The 16,643-nt window shown below is 44.8% G+C and overlaps 1 protein-coding gene across 1 annotated transcript in view; it reads left to right on the top strand.

The window, feature by feature from the left end:
* The window catches only part of GAPVD1 (GTPase activating protein and VPS9 domains 1), a 126,017-nt gene that overhangs the window by 13,083 nt on the left and 96,291 nt on the right, over positions 1 to 16,643 (top strand). Inside the window, exons 2-8 of the mRNA XM_015422587.1 lie at positions 684 to 904; positions 3,122 to 3,965; positions 8,916 to 9,002; positions 9,935 to 10,069; positions 10,198 to 10,387; positions 12,616 to 12,696; positions 15,540 to 15,700. Coding sequence (XP_015278073.1) covers positions 720 to 904; positions 3,122 to 3,965; positions 8,916 to 9,002; positions 9,935 to 10,069; positions 10,198 to 10,387; positions 12,616 to 12,696; positions 15,540 to 15,700 — 1,683 coding nt within the window. The 5' untranslated portion in view covers positions 684 to 719. The remainder of the gene's footprint in view (positions 1 to 683; positions 905 to 3,121; positions 3,966 to 8,915; positions 9,003 to 9,934; positions 10,070 to 10,197; positions 10,388 to 12,615; positions 12,697 to 15,539; positions 15,701 to 16,643) is intronic.

Here is a 16,643-nt window from a genome sequence, read left to right as displayed (position 1 = left end):
GAATCCATTACAGGAGGAAGGAAGGTGGGTTAAAATGACCTGAATACATCTCTTGTTAAAAGGCTTAGCAGGTAGCGGGGCTGAAAAGAGACCTTCTGCTACAGGCAGCAAGTGAAAGTGGACAGTGGTGAGTTAGGAGGCAGCTTTACATACTCCCCAGTGTTAGAATGCATGGCACTTTTCTCCCCCTCCATTTGCAAATGGTTGGCTGTGTTTGAGTGAGATGGCCTTGAAAAGTGTTATTTTTTTCTTCTTCTGAGTGAATAAAATCATCCCACGCAATGTTGTGTGAACATCTATTCTGAGGAGGGTGCATTATCATAAAAATGCTGAATAGTTCTTCTTGGACTAAATTGCTCCTTTGTGAAACATCGAGTTAAGAAAACAGCAGAAGCGCACACTGCCACCGTTTTGATACAGAGCCTTTATGAAACCTCATGAAAAGAGGCTGTTTGGTGTGGTGGGGGTTGTATGTAAATGTGTGTAAATTTTAAAAAAAGACATGGCTTTTGTTTTTCGAAGGCCAGCTTGATCCAGATATTGCAACCAGAAGGAATCAAAGCAAGTATGTTAACATACATCAAAAGCCTTTTTCTGTGGGCATATCTTTAGAATGGAGCCTGTGAGCACATCCATGTACTTAGCTGAAGCTGATCTAATTCTATTTTTCCCCCTCTTTGCAGTGAGTAACCCACAGTTCTGCTGCCCCCCCCCCCAAGATGGTGAAACTGGACATTCACGCGCTGGCTCATCACCTCAAGCAGGAACGGCTCTATGTAAACTCCGAAAAGCAGCTCATCCAGAGACTGAATGCTGAGGTGCTGAAAACTGCGGAAAAGCTGTACCGCACAGCCTGGATTTCCAAACAGCAGAGGATTAACTTGGACCGGCTGATCATAACAAGGTGACAGCAGATGTATCAGAAACCAAAAATCCAAATCTCTCTCTTTTCCCTGTTCTCATTGGATTCCAGAGACTGAGTTAAGGGGGTTGTATCCGACCACTCTGCTCAGCTGAGGATGATGTGTTCCTCAGGTACCAGGAGCCGTTCACTGACACAAAAGGCTCTTCCTTTGAGCTCCTTGTGCCAAAGAAATGCAGCACCCATTAAATGGGCAGATTGGTAGGAGAGAAGTCAATGTCATCTGCTTGACTTTTTCCTCTCCCGTTGGTAAACCAGCGGGCAAAGAAGAGGAATTCTGAAGGTCTTTGTTCCATGAAGCACTGCAGAAATTGTACCAGATAACTTATTTACTTATTTCTAAAAAAATAATAATAATCCTCTCAGTCTTAAAAAGAAAAATCCTATCAAGGCAGTTAAAAAATGTTCCAGATAAAAGCAGCAACATTCCAGAGAGTCTAAAACAATTTCGAGCAAAAAACAGAGAGACTAAGAGTGGCCACTGTAAGAGTATAGCTGGTTCCACCAAACAAGTGCCAATATACTACTCTTTTGCCAGACATAAAGGTAAGAAAGAAGAAGAGGAGGAGGAGTTTGGATTTATACCACGCCCTTCACTACCCAAAGGTGTCTCAGAGCGGCTTACAAACTCCTTTCCCTTCCCCTCCCCACAACAGACACCCTGTGAGGTAGGTGGGGCTGAGAGAGCTCTGACAGAAACTGCTCTTTTTCAAGAACAGCTCTTATCAGAACTATGGCTTGCCCAAGGTCATACAGCCAGGTGCAAGTGGAGGAGTGGGGAATCAAACCCAGTTCTCCCAGATTAGAGTCTGCACACTTAACCACTACACCAAAGTGGCCTTGAGCTGATTTAGAGGTACCAACCTGCCCCTCCACATCTTGAAGAGTACGTCCGCCTCATACTACGTGTGTTTTAAGTGTTGTCAAGTCACTTCTGACTTATGGTGACCCTATGAATTAACATTCTCCAAAACGTCCTGTTGTTAGCAGCCATTCCCAGGTCTTGCAAACTGTGGGCCCACTGAGGTTTGATGAGATGGTGTGCTGAGAGAGCTCTTGCTGGAATTTTAAATTGAATAGTTTGTGTAAACTAATTCCACTGTCTGGATTGCAATGCTAATTCTTACACATTTTTTCCTAAAATATTTGTGTGGCTAACTCTTGCTTTATCTCTCTGTGTTATTGTGACTCATGGAATGAAACGATTGACAACAAACACTAAAAAAATAACATAAATCCTCAGCGATAAAACCATTATGAAAGTCACAGAAAAATCCTGTGTTAACCAGAAATTGGACTCAGGCATCTAGCAGTGAAGGTGCTGAGAAGTGCAGATTTTCCCTTGTTCCCTTCCCCCCAAGCTGTTCTTTCTAACCTCAGGAAAGTTGATTCCTAGGGTAGCAGGACCTGCACACATTAATAACCACGCATGTTGGGAGCTGCACTGGGGAAGGGGGCGACATCCTTTAGTGCAGCTTATTTTGTTGGTCCATGAGGGTCCCACAGCACTGTGAATCAACTTTCCTAGGGATGGAAAGAACTGCTTTCAGGGAGAGAAGCAAAGGAAAGGTCCACGATCCTTGAGCTCACAGATTGCTGGATCCAACCCCATGTTTTAATAAAAATCCCAGTAGAATACAAATAGGCCAATTAAGAGGTGTAATGGTATTTGTGGTGCCAGCCCTGTGGACAAGTACTGAAGACGTTTCTGTTATGCCAGGGATTATTCGGGTTGCACATAAGGAAGAAGTTGGAAGGCGTGTGTTAGTTTAGAAAAGGACTAAAACAGGGGCTCTTACATCAAAGGTAACATACACAAAGCATAATTAACTTTTAGAATTCACTGCCACAAAATTTAGTGATGACTGTTAGTTTAGATGGGGTTAAAAGGGTGTTAGACAACTCTGTCGGCTTCCAGTAGGTACTGCCATCATAGCTAAATTAAATTTATGTGTTCAGAGGCTGTGTTTCTCAGAATATGTTGCTGCCAGGGGGTGATGGTAACGACAGGGTAGGGCTATTGCTTTCATCCCCTGCTTGTGGAAGCATCTGGTTCCCCAGTGTTGGAAACAGGATGCTGGACACGGTAGACCTTTGGTCTGATTCAGCAGTTTTGCTTTTAGCTTCATGTGAGAATCTTTAAGAGTCCCAGGTCTCAGATGCTGCATTTCTAAATGGCTTCATTTTTTGATTTTAAAGTGCTGAAGCTTCCCCAGCCGAATGCTGCCAGCATGCCAAAATCCTGGAGGACACACAGTTTGTGGATGGCTACAAGCAACTGGGCCATCAAGAGACCCCCTATGGAGAATTCCTCAACAGGCTGCGGGAAAACCCTCGTCTTATCGCTTCTTGCCTGGTTGCTGGAGAGAAGCTCAACCAGGAGAACACTCAGAGCGTCATTTACACTGTGTTTACCTCCATCTATGGCAACTGCATCATGCCGGAAGATGAAAGCTACCTCCTCCAAGTCTTGCGTTATTTGATCGAGTTTGAACTCAAGGAGAGCGATAATCCCCGGCGGCTCCTGAGGCGCGGCACTTGCGCCTTCAGTATTTTATTCAAACTCTTTTCTGAAGGGCTCTTTTCAGCCAAGCTTTTTCTCACCGCCACCTTGCATGAGCCCATCATGCAACTGCTGGTTGAGGATGAAGACCACCTAGAAACCGACCCTAACAAACTGACTGAGCGCTTTTCTCCTGCCCAGCAGGAGAAACTCTTTGGAGAGAAGGGCAGCGACAAATTCAGGCAGAAAGTTCAGGAGATGGTAGAGTCGAACGAAGCCAAGTTGGTGACCTTGGTGAACAAGTTCATTGGTTACCTCAAGCAGAATACCTACTGCTTCCCACACAGCTTGCGATGGATCGTATCCCAGATGTACAAAACACTGTCGTGTGTAGACAGGCTGGATATTGGGGAAGTCAGAGCCATGTGCACGGACCTTCTCCTGGCATGCTTCATTTGTCCTGCGGTGGTCAACCCAGAACAGTACGGGATTATTTCTGATGCCCCAATCAATGAAGTGGCAAGATTTAACCTGATGCAGGTAAAATCTATATATCTAATAGTCAAGGCGCCCCCCATGTGCAGATACCTAAATCCGCACATCAGGGGCACCTGGGGGGCAGGGAGATTTTCCTGCACATTTGGGGCAATCCCCAGATGTGCAGAAAAATCTGAAATCTATAGAAAAGTATACGGGGGATACTTAAATCCCCCCAAAAGTAAAAAAGCATGCCCTGCTCATGGAACACACTGAGAACAGTGCCTTGCAGCTGTTGGGGGGAGCTTGGTGGGCCTGGCAGCTGGGAGCTACGTGGGCCTCACTGTCGCTGCAGGTGGGGTGGGGGAGAAGGTTTGATGGGCCCGGCACAGGCCATCGGGGGAGGAGAGGGAAGCTTGGTGGACCTGGTGGCTGGGAGCCTTGCGGGCCTCGCTATCGCTGCTGGGGGGTGGGGGAGAAGATTTGACGGGCCAGGCAGCTGGAAGCAGCACAGCCATCGGGGAGGGAAGCTTGGCGGACTGGTGGCTGGGAGCCACATGGGCCTCGCTATCGCTGCTGGGGGGGGCGGGGGAGAAGGTTTGGTGGGTCCAGCGGTTGGGAGCCCCACGGGCCTCACTGTCGGGGCCGGGGGGAAGCTTACCTGTGGCCGCTTCCTCAGCCCTGAGGTCCTCCTGCTTTGGCAAGACGGGAGCCGTGGGGAATACTCCCCCCCCCACGAGTATCGTGGGTCCCTCTTCTTGTATCTTCTTAATTAAAAAATAAACACAACCCACGTACATTCATTCCAACATAGGAGTGAACAGTAGCGGCAAGAAGGCTGAAATTGGAGTTGTTGCACCTTAGGAATTAATTCGTGTGTTTGTGTTTAAAATATATACACTCGATTTTTTTTTTTGCCGTCAGCATACAAATCAGTGGCTTTTTAAAGAATTTTAAAGTTTTCAGAAATTAATTATGCTTCTAGATGGAGGATTTTTGGTTACTGTGCCATGCAGGTAGCGCAGGTGACAGGTGTAGTGGTCAGGTCAGGGTGGGTGCCAATGCCAGATTTGGCTAAGGGCTGTGTCTGTAAAATGCTACACATCTTCTGTACCTTGTTTCTGGGTGTTCTGGCTTAGTGTAATATTTATGCATTTGCAAAATTTATACCCTTTCTTTCTGCTCTCATGAGGGCTACCAAACTGGCTAGGAACATTTTAAAGATACATCTTGAAAATCATCAAAACCAAATTTATTTATTTTTATTTATTTATTTTATTGGATTTATATCCTGACCTCCCCGCATAGCAGGCTAACGGTGGGTTCCATCAGATATAATAAACATACAAAAATTAAAACAGTTAAAACACCAATAAAATACAGCAACATTCATCTGGTACAAGTTATAGTTAAAGCCTTACAGATGCCATCTCTTTCAAGTTTTAGTCCTTGGTTGTTAATACAGTTTTGACCCACTGAGGGGAGGCCCAGTAGAGAGGGAGGGACGTCCATTGCCCTAACTAAAAGCCTGGCAGGAGAGCTCCATCTTGCAGGCCCTGTGGAACTGTAAAGGTAAAGGTAAAGGTTCCCTTGCTCGAAAGCCAGTCGAATCCGACTCTAGGGTTGCGGTGCTCATCTCCGTTTCAAAGCCGAAGAGCCAGCGCCACCCGAAGACGTTTCCGTGGTCATGTGGCCCTATAGGGTTTTAAAGGTAAGCACCAACACCTTGAAATGGATCTTTTATTTAATAGGCAGCCAGTGCAGTTCACGCAGCACCAGGTGGATTGGCATCCCCACAGACGACGAAGTCAACACCGTGCTGCTGCATTCTGCACCAGCTGCAGCTTCTGGAGCAGAATCAAGGGGCAGCCCCACGTAGAGAGAATTACAATAATCCAATCTGGAAGTGACCATAAGAACATAAGAGACACCAATGTTGGATCAGGCCAAAGGCCCATCCAGTCCAACACTCTGTGTCACACAGTGGCCAGAAATACCAGGTGCCATCAGGAGGTCCACCAGTGGGGGCAGGACATTAGAAGCCCTCCCACTGTTGACCCCCCCCCCCCAAAGCACCAAGAAGACAGAGCATCACTTGCCATTGCATGGGTCACTGTAGCCAGATATGGGGCCAACTGCTTGATCTGTCTCAAATGGAAAAAGGTAGTCCTGGCAGTGGCGGCGACCTGGGCCTCCATAGTTAGTGAGGCATCCAGGAACACCCCCAGGCTCTTCACTTTTGGCGTTGGCACCAACAGGGCCCTGCCAAAGGTTGGAAGACCACTCCCAACCCCCTGTGACCCAGGTACAGGACCTCCATCTTCGATGGATTCAATTTCAGTCTGCTCTGTTGTAACCAGCCAGCCACAGTTTGTAACACATTGTTAAAACAATTAAAACCAAATCTAAAATGCGTATATGAAAAAAGTTAAAACATGGGGCAGGAAGGAGGGATTGCTGAGGGAAATACCAGATGAAGCACCAAAATCTTCAGCTGCTGGTGGAAGATAGCATCCAAAGGGGACAGTCAAGTCTCCCTGGAGAGAGAGTTCCAGAGTTTTGGTACCACAATTGAAAAGGTTGGGTTGCTACCTGCTTCCTCTCAGAAGGCAAGGGACAGCCAAAGCAGGGCCTTGGAAAATAACTGTAGTGGTAGGGTGGGTTTGTAAGGGAGTAGGCAGTCCTTCAGGTACGTGGGCTTTAAAGGCCAACACCAGCACCTTGAATTGTGCCCAGAAACAGATTGTGGGTTAACTTAGATTGGCCCCGACTAGAGTGATATGGTCCCTGTGACCCACTCCAGTTAAAATCCTGTCCACAGCGAATGTCCAAACATTTCTCTAGGGGAGCCCCATTTACAGCGCCTTGCAGTAATCTAAGCTAATTGAAAGATGCTTCTTTCTGGAGACACCTAAATCCCTTCTGCCTTGTCATTACTCATTTGAAATAATTGCCGGTTCCTTCTGGCCAAACTTGCCAGACCTGCCAGTCAAGATACTGTATGGAAGGTAACAGTCTATGGGTGGAGGGGAACTTGCAAAAAAACACAAACCCCACCCCCCAAAAAAAACAACCTACATTTATGGGCTGTTAAATTTGCTTTGTGCTTCAGGGCTAGGCGGGAAAAAACATTTCAAATCTTATCGGAATTCCACGTTACTAGCACCAGATTTTGGGGGATCTGGGATTTTCCCAGCTCTTTATCACGGCGTGTCAGAACTGGCTTACTGTGTCATGACACTGGTAAGCAACAGCTGCCTTCTTGTTCAAAACCAGCAACATATCCATCAAATATCAGACATGATGAGCAAGGATTACCTCCAAGGGAACCAGCACCTTTTCTGAACAGGAAGAGGGTTGGTTCTTATTTCTTTTCAGTGTGCCCCAAATGGCACAGATATTTGCCAACAGGAGGTGGGCTTATAGATTTTTTTTGCTGGGTCAGTATTTGTTGAGGGCTTGTTCATAAAGCAGGTATGCTCTTCCGGCAGAAACCCCATGCTCAGGGCCAGAGAAGTGTTTCAAAATTCTTGGAGCTAGCTGCTATCCACCAGGCCCCCAAATAACATACAGTTCCTAGCTGCCGTCCAGTTTTTAGGAGCCTGAGCACCCAGGAATTTTCCAGCCATGTTGGTTCTGCACGTAAGCCCCTTAGTTTTTAAACTGCCATTGTGTGTTTTCCTCTTAAAAACAAGCAGGGCAGCATCCTAGTTTCTTCTTTTTATGGGTTCTTTTTTCAGTATCTTTTTATTGTCAGGATTAGGTGGTGACTGATATTTCTCCTCTTTGTAACTCTGGGCAATTTGCTCACATGGTCTTTTTACTGGAAAAGGGCAGCTGTTTGGAAAACTGTACGGGATATTTAAGCCTGCATTTAAAAGGCACTTTTAGCATATGCTCTTTATGAAGATGACAGTCGTAATGTTACGGTGATGGGACTGAGTGTACTAAAGTGCATTTATGTGTTAGCTTGTGGTTTCTGTTATGGTGGAACCTCTTTGAGTAGAATCCATCCCACAGTCAGTTACCTACCTGTTGGCCTGCTAATTGGCCTGTTCCTTCCCTGTCAAGGGAACTGATGGGCAGGAGGGGAAGCTGCTAAAGAGCTGCAGGTATGTACTTCTCTTGTTTCCTACCTGTGTTCCTCTTCTTCCAAGGACAGATAGAGTGCAGTTCTATAAAGAATTACTCCAGGCAAAGCCCAGTTAAATTAGTGGGATTTGACTGTATTACCTCTGTTTAGGATTTCACTTAAAGAGAGCAAGAGTCCAGTAGCACTTCTTTAGATACAGGATTTCACTGACAAACTGCATTCAGGTGATGTTTGTTCAGTTCCAGGACGAGCCTCAGAAGACTTCAGGCTTCCTCCTGAGGGCTCCCTCACTTGCAGAGCTCCTAGTTTGTACTGAGCCACATTTTTGGCAATGTTTGCATTGTGTGCAATGATACACTGCAGTTACTTTCTTGTTTACAAACCAGGATTCCAAGTTGGGGCTAAACTGAAGTGGAGACTAGTGGACAAGATGGTTCAGTTGGATGGCCATTTGGATTCTTCCATCCCTTTTCCATGAAAGCCAAGATACTAGTACTTTGTATTCTCTGCTTATGCAGTGACCACACATGTGTATGTGCCATGATCCATGCACAGTCCTCTGACACATTTACAGTGCGTATGAAAATCAATCCACTCGCTAAGCAATATTAAGGCTCGTTTGCTTATTAGAGAAAAAGGCTTTGCCTGCATTCCATGTAGTTTTGTACAAGCAGAGATGTGAGAACTGTAAAACAAGGGACTCTTTGAGTTGAGAGAGAGGTATTCAAAGATTTCTTAGAAGTATAGAAGCTGTGTTCAGGTGCTGCGCTGTGAAAGTCTCCATATAAAATATTTCAATTCAAAGGCAGATGTATGCAGTGTTTCAAATCTTGGCAAGTGAGTTGAGTTGGTCTTTCACTTGGTTTCATCTGAGGGGAGGCCTCTTTTACCACCTGTGTCTAACTGGTTTCTTGTCCTAGGTTGGGAGACTTCTTCAGCAGCTGGCAATGACTGGTTCCGAAGAGGGAGACCCTCGCATGAAGAATAACTTATGTAAATTTGACAAAGTAAGAGCCTGGACAGTACAAACTGTGTCTCTTTCTGTGTGTGACGTATTCTCCCCCTGTGTAACATTAAACCAGGAGATGGTGCTGCTGAAGTTTTTCCAGCCTACAGAGAGTACCCTGGCACTCACAAAAAGGCTTTTGCTATGCTCATTCTCTGATGAGTGGGCCCACTAAAATAACATAAGCCACACCTGTTTGTCCATCCAGAATGGGATTGTCTACTCTGGCAGCACTCCAGGATCTCAGGGTGGAAAAAGGTGTTTACTGTGTTTTATTCCATGTAGCTTTCAAAGTTAAAAAGTGGGAGGAGCACACAACTAAAAGAATTTTAGTCAGTTAACCATACAAGTTTTTAGTTTACGAATCTATTAATTCTGCTACATCTGCAGAGATTTGCATATACAAAAGAAAAAAATGGGAAAAACATCCATTTTTAAATTTTTAAAAGAATCCTAGGGCAGGTACCTTTTGGTCTATGAACATAGCTCTTAGTTAATCTAAGCAATTAATTGTCTGCCCTAAATGTTTGTAGTGCCACATTTAAAAAGGCACAAGGTATTACCTCTTGCCTTGTATTTCTTTTCCTTTGTGGAGTTTTATGACTTGCCAGTTTTTATGTTGCTGCTCTTTTCAGTGCTTACTCTCTGTTTTCTTATGCTGTGCTTTTAAAGGTTTTAGTATTTTCCCGTTTTTTACTCTAATGCTGTGTGTAATAGTTTTATTCACACACTTAACTTGGGAGGCGGGGTTAGTTCGTTGTTTAGCTTTTTGTTAGCTTTGTCCGTTGCTGTGGATTTTTATGGGGAGGCAGAGAAGAAAAATAGTTAATATAAAAGAGGTACTCACTGTTAACAGAATGTAGGTGCCTGTTGCTGTCTTCTGAAATATTGAAAATGGCTCACTGAAGCGTGGATATTTTTTCCTCTTTGCAGAGTTGTGTAGCTGCATTTCTGGACGTTGTCATCAGTGGACGTGCAGTGGAAACCCCTCCCATGTCCTCAGTTAACCTTCTGGAAGGGCTGAGCAGGACTGTGGTTTACGTGACCTATAGCCAGATTACTGGCCTGGTAAATGACTGGACTCTTTGGTGGGATTCTGCAGATATTTTCTGAATGTTTTTGTCTCCCCCCCTTTTTTTTTTGGTGTGGGGGAACAACATGTGCGGGTAATATTTTGATGATCCTTGCATTTTCAGGTCAGCTTTATGAGGAATGTCATGTCTGGTGACCAGCTGAAGGAGGATCGGGCAGCTCTGGAAAACCTCCTGTCAAACTTGCCCCAGAATAAGCCAGGAAAGAGCAGCAGCCTGGAAATGACCCCTTACAACACCCCACAACTCTCGCCAGCAACCACTCCGGCCAACAAAAAAAATCGATTGCCTATAGGTGAGGAAGGTTGAGGTAGGGTGTTTTGCAGGCTTAGTTCCCTGAGGAGGGCTTTGAAGGCTGTTCCATCTCCTTTTGCACCGGGCACTGGTTTTTAAATATTCTAATCCATGGATTAGAATATTCAGAGGACGGCGGAAGACAGGAAGGCCTGGCGTGATCTGGTCCATGGGGTCGCAAAGAGTCGGACTCGACTGTGCGACTGAACAACAACAACAACAATCTACGGAACCTTTTTCTGCACTGATGTGTACCTTCTGCAGTGCCATATAAATATTCTGGTGCAGATTGTAGAGTGTGCAGTCAGATCACCCCAGGTGTTGGCTTGTTTTTGGGGGCCTCATTGGTGCCCTGTTTGAACAAAGATTGCTCTCTGGAACACTCCCAGTGGTCTCCTGAATCTGCAGGGAAGCTTGTCTGCAATCATCAGTCTTCTCAGTGAGGAATTGCCAGTAAACTTGCAAGGAACCACAGCATTCCCCAGAATGCATTTTGAAAGCTGCTTATGTAGCGTGTTGCTGGACATCTTAATACCCTAGTCCTTTGCCACTGGTGCAGCCTAGGACCTCAGAGTCCTACACTCTTGACAGGATTATATGGGGTGTTTTACTGAATAGATGCATGGAGTGGAATGGGATCAGGAGGACATCTAAGCCAACTCTTTGGGATTTGTTCCTCTGGATAGTATCCTTCTAGTAATCCGGTGGCTTCACCTCCACCTGTGTGGAGTCTGCTACTAGAAGTAGGCAGAGCTGTAAAAATATTAATCATCTTATCACATTTTTATCTTGCCTTTCCTCCCGGGTGCCCAGGGGGTAGTGTAAATGGGTTAACCCATTTTATTATTACGTTGACCCTACAAAGTAGGCTAGGAATTTTTCCCAGGCCATCTACTGAGTTCAGGACTGATTATAGCTTTCAATCCAGGTCTCTGTGGTCCACGTCCATTGTATCATACTGGTCTCAGTTGGTGGCATGTGTACTCATTGGGTCCAGGCCCTTCAAAGGCTTATTGGTCCAACTCTCCATTCCCATTGGGTTTTTTTAGCTTAATATAATCATTCCTTTTGTAGCAAATGCCCATTTTTAAATGCTGCAGCAAGAAAAAGCTGAGTTCTTGTTTTGGGGGGCTCTGCATGAACACCGTCCCTCAGCCCAGGGCTGCAGTAAAAAAACAACAACCTGAGTTCTGCACCCAGAAAAGTGGGATTCTGTGACCTGCCTACTTTATGCAAATTAAGCTAATGTGATATAATTCCCCTGTATTTTGCTTAATCATATCATGTTATTTTTAACACTGGGTCTCTGTCTTCTAATCACTGGGAATCTTACTTAACATCCCCTCAGTCTCTGAGATTTTACCAGGTATGGCCCAGAAACTTTCGAGGATATCTCCACAATGATAAGTGTTAGCTTAGCTTTACAAAAATGTTACCAAAGAAGCTGACTTTTGTACTCCGTCTTTGTAAAAGTATATTCCTCCTTTGGGTTGGAACCAATTACCCACTTTAGCAAGGGCCACAGATTTTCCTTGCTTCCTACAGCAATCCTTTCCAATCATGGGAAAATTGATTCAGAGGGTTAGAGGAGGGACCTGGTGTAATAGGCACACCGATCTGTGGGCTACAATAAGGAGCAGGAAGAAGGCGGAATTATTCCCTCCTGCCTCTTCCATCTGTGCTGTGCTGATGGAAGAGACAGGAAGGGTGATGTTGCTGGCTTCCTCACTGCTGTCCACAGACCTTCTTGGCTATTACTTCGTGCAGGTCCCACAACCCCCAGAACTCAGCTTTCCTACCACTGGAAGGGATTGATGAGGGTAGGGGAAAATTGGGCAAGTTGGGGAAATTGGCAGCTGTCAGCACCTTCCACTGAAGGATCATTTTATTCAACCCACTCTGAAATAATTCCTGGGTGTTTGTGTCTTTTATCCAGGGCTCTTTTTGTCGCAGGAACTCCTCTGCATCTTAGGCGGCACACCCCTAATGTAGCCAATCCTCCTAGAGCTTACAGTAGCCCCTGAAGAAGAGCTCTGTAAGCTCTTGGAGGATTGGCTACGTTAGGGATGTGTCGCCTAAGATGCAGAGGAGTTCCTGCTACAAAAAGAGCCCTGCGTTTATCTATTTTTTCTTCTGAAACATTTGCTTTTGTATTTACTTCACAACTGAATGAGTATTCCTCTTGTCCAATGGCTTAATTCTTGTTTCTTTTTAACACTGGCAACTCAGGACAACAGTTGGCAGCCATCACTGCCTGGGACACTTCGGCCAGCAACCTGACAGCTCACATAAACCTAGTAACCCCTTTTGGTGGGTAATGGAACCCTTCCCTCCTTCCTCTTCTTGTTAGCGCCTCCATGAAGCCATTGCTGTTTTGTGTGCATGTTTGTGTCCCTAGCTACCCTTCAAGCAACAAACCACCTTCTTGTAGGAAGCTTGCTGCTTATCTTAAAAAAAATTAATAGCTAGAGAAGGTTTTGGGAAACTTCAGTCAAAGTTAGTGCATGATAAACGGGGGTTTAGATTCAGAATGCGACTTATTGAAATGAGTGTAAGGCAGGGGAGAAATTCCAGAGAGCCTCCATTTGAATAGTAAATTGCAGTTGTAGAATACCAGCTGAGACCTGGAAGGTTCGCCCGTGGTCTAAAGAGGCGCACTGAGGCACTTTTGCATGCTTGTTAGGCTGTCATGCTTACTTTCTTCCATGCGCATCTTGTCCATTGGGAGTGGTTCTTTAAATTTCAGGAGCAGCTCTCCAGGCTTTGCACATCCGTCATGCTTGCGAAACCCACTGATCTCAGGCTGTGCTGGTGTCATCATGTGTATGCAAATTTTCTCTTGGATTTTAAGAATGGCAACTTGTTTACTGGATAGATTTCTTTAAAAACCTGTGACCTGCTTTTCAGTTAAAGTGGGATCTTTTGTCTGGGTCGTTTAACTTCTCCTTTGCAGTGGCTAGCTGTGCTTTGAGCCAGTGTATATAAAAGCAGCACAATCAAAGCTGTTCTACCACACCAGTCTCTGGGGTGGTGGTGATGGTGTTTAAACATTGTCCCTTGGAGGGGGAGGGGCTCCTCTCCCTATATGTTGGAAACCAGCATGTGAGTGAGATGTGGTCAGCCTAGTGATCTCCTAGAAATGCAGGCTTTCTGTTCACAAACAGGTGTCCCCCTTTGGTGTACAAACATACAGCTCTTTCTTGCGGTCTGGAATAATTAGGTCCAGTTAGAAAGTCTAGCAACCTGCAAAATGCATACAGGTTAGCATACAAGTCCCTACTACTTGCTTAGATTGTGAATCAGCGTTTAGTCCAGGTTTAGAATCCTGGTTTGGTGAGAGGGAGGGTCGGTGGATGGGAACAATGCTGGGTTCGTCTAAGAGCCCTCATTTCATACATCATGGGTAACTAGAGTCAGTTTCTAACCGGTATTTTCTGCACCAGAAGAGCAGAGAGGACTCTGGCAACAGTCTGGCTTTGTGAACATGTTGATGCCGTTTTGGTTAAAATTATCATCTGGGTGCAGCCTATGGTTTCCATGTGTGCATGTAAAGTGTTTTCACTTTCTCCCCAGTTTTGCTTAGCTTCCCTCTTGTGCCTCATGATTGCATTAAAAGAGTATTATAAAAAGGTTCAGAGCTGCTAAACATTATTCTGCAAACCCTCCAAGTGTTCAGAATTTGTTGTTTAGGATCCAGTACGGTGCCAGTTGCTTGAATTTAGTGATTGTCCAAAATCCAGAGCCCTGCTGTGTAGCCTGGGCACAGAGTTGTTCCAGCAGCTGTTCCCATTAGCAGGATGTGCTGCCAGTGTGAGGGTTTTTTGCCATAGTGTCTTATGTGGAATACTCTTTTCTCTGCCATGAATTTGCTGCCTTCTCTGCCATGAATTTGCTGTCTTGTTAAATTTTTCCAGGAATGTTGGGGCAGAGATGAAAGCACACGGACTACTTTGCAACTGATGGTTAGGAGATGGCTTAAAATAGCAGAGAGCCCATATTTAAGATGTGCTGTGGTCCCTTTTCTCTGTATTACGTGTTTTGCCTTCCCAGTTTTATTCCAATATCATATTCATGTCTGTATTGATGCTTTAGGGATTGGTGTCACTGTTTAGCAAAGGAAAGGAAAACCTGCTGTTTGAATTGTAGACAAGCTGGAAAACTGATTAGCAAGAGATGTAGATTCTGTGGAGCTCTCACTGGTGTTTCTAAAAGTGCCCCAAATCTCAGATCTGGAATTGTAAAAGCTGTGTAGATTTGAGATGCAAACAATAAAGCAGGACAGATTATCAGGTGGAAATGATTCTGTCAGGTTAGGCAGGCTTGGTTCAGACACAACTGAAAGTCTTGGTTTATTTTGACAACTGCTAGTTTGTGAAACCATTATTTCTTGGGGAGGGGCTGTGGCAAGACTAACTGTGGTTAATAAATCAACATCAGACCAATGTTTCAGATCCTGGTTAGTGGAGTGGCCCACTGCTGAACCACCATAGTACCCATTGTTGATTTAAATACATCTTTTTCGTGGTGTCTGGACTGAGCCATAGATTTCCTTTTCAAAGAAAAGGATGACGGGGAGTTGGCATTTAAGTTTCTGTGAAGTAGTAACTGATGGTAACATAACTTGTGGAAGAGTATAAAGGGGAAGAGGAGAAGTGTGATTTCGCCTTTGCAGAGAACATGCTGCTACAGAAGCTGTATTCCTTGTACCTTCAGAATTTGTGTGGAAGAGGGAGTTCTTAGCAAATGGAAACATTTCCCCCGCTAAACGAGGTATAACGAGGCCCATCAACCCAAATTCTTTCTTCTATGCATACAGCTCTTGTCCTCTATTGAAACTGGCCATTGGACCTTTGGAAGGTCTGTGATTCCAGGACCTTTTGTGGTCAGCTACCATTTAGCTAGTGGGAATGTGTATTGTTAAGGTTTTCCCTGACACTTCTTTATGGAGAAGGGAGCTCCCATGTACTTCCAGAACAACAACTGGAGGGGGGATGTGACTGTAGTGCAGCGCTGCCCATGTGCCTGTCCATAAATGTCCTCTTGCGTGTTCTTCCGTCTGCATGTGATAGAGAATGATTACCCGTGCAAAGCCCTTCTATAGTTTGCATTTGTTCTGTTTTTCCTTGTATAAAATGATCCCTCAAATGTTCCAGCCACCCGCAGCAGAAGCCGGTCAAATTTTCAGATGGACCAGCATGCTGACCATGATGGGCCCTCTCAGGAGACAATACAAGAAGTTCAACCAGAAGAGGTCTTGGTTATTTCTCTTGGGACCGGACCCCAAATAACTCCAGGAATGATGTCAGAAAATGAGGTATTGACCCATGTGGGGTTGATAATTGCTGTGTGTTGCAGGACAGGCTGTTGTCTCTAATACAGAAATTGTGATCTGCCATGAAATTCTGAATAGGTCTGCTGCCATTTTAAATAGCAGCCAAGCTTCCTGTCTGGATGTGTTCAGCAATCAGGAAGTAGTTCTTCCTTTTGTTTTGCCCAAGTCCTAATTGTCCTAGACTGTTTCCTTGCACATAACCATTACTCTATAACTGTATGTGAATTTTGCAAGTATCAAAAGTATTAAGGCAGCGTGGGGGAAGAGTCTGTAAATACGAATTAAAGATGCATGAGATGTGCGGTTTTTGTTCCAATAGAGGAATTTGGTTATGAAATTCCAGGACTGTACTGAACGCAGGTCACCTATCTTGAGAAGTCATGCGTTTATTGGCAGGATCATTTTATTAATTATATTGAAGTCATCAGCATAAGATGTAGTGACAGTCACTATCAATGGTGACATTTTTAAAAAAATTTTTAAAAAAGGATTAGATAAATTTGTGATGGATAGGTCTTTTCATTGCAGTTAGCCCTTCTGGACTTGATGGACCTTAGACTTAACCCAGCAAGGCAACTTGAACATTCTTAGCGAGGTTTTGAGGAAACTCTGGGTGGGACTTTGATTATTCTGGACAGAACCCTGTCTAGGTGCAAAATAAACGTTGCCAAATACCAAGGGACCACCTCCTCAATTTTGCTAGTCTCCCATTATTTCTCCCCTGCTAGCCTTTTTTGGGAGACAACTATAGACACCAATTCTGAATACACTATAATGGGTTCCTCTGCCTTAACGTCTGCTTTATCATGGGTTTTGGTTAGCAGGCGAGCTGTTTTTTAGCATCTTAGATTGAGGAACTCTTTTCAGAAATAAGGCTTAGCCCCATGTCTGCTGTGCCCGAGTTAAATGTCCTGCATTTCTGCAT

Source organism: Gekko japonicus, unplaced genomic scaffold (assembly GCF_001447785.1).
Source record: "Gekko japonicus isolate JY-2015 unplaced genomic scaffold, Gekko_japonicus_V1.1 scaffold1640, whole genome shotgun sequence".
Taxonomy (NCBI): domain Eukaryota; kingdom Metazoa; phylum Chordata; class Lepidosauria; order Squamata; family Gekkonidae; genus Gekko; species Gekko japonicus.
Note: the sequence above shows the minus strand (reverse complement) of the source record. Positions and strands in the feature narration are given on the sequence as shown.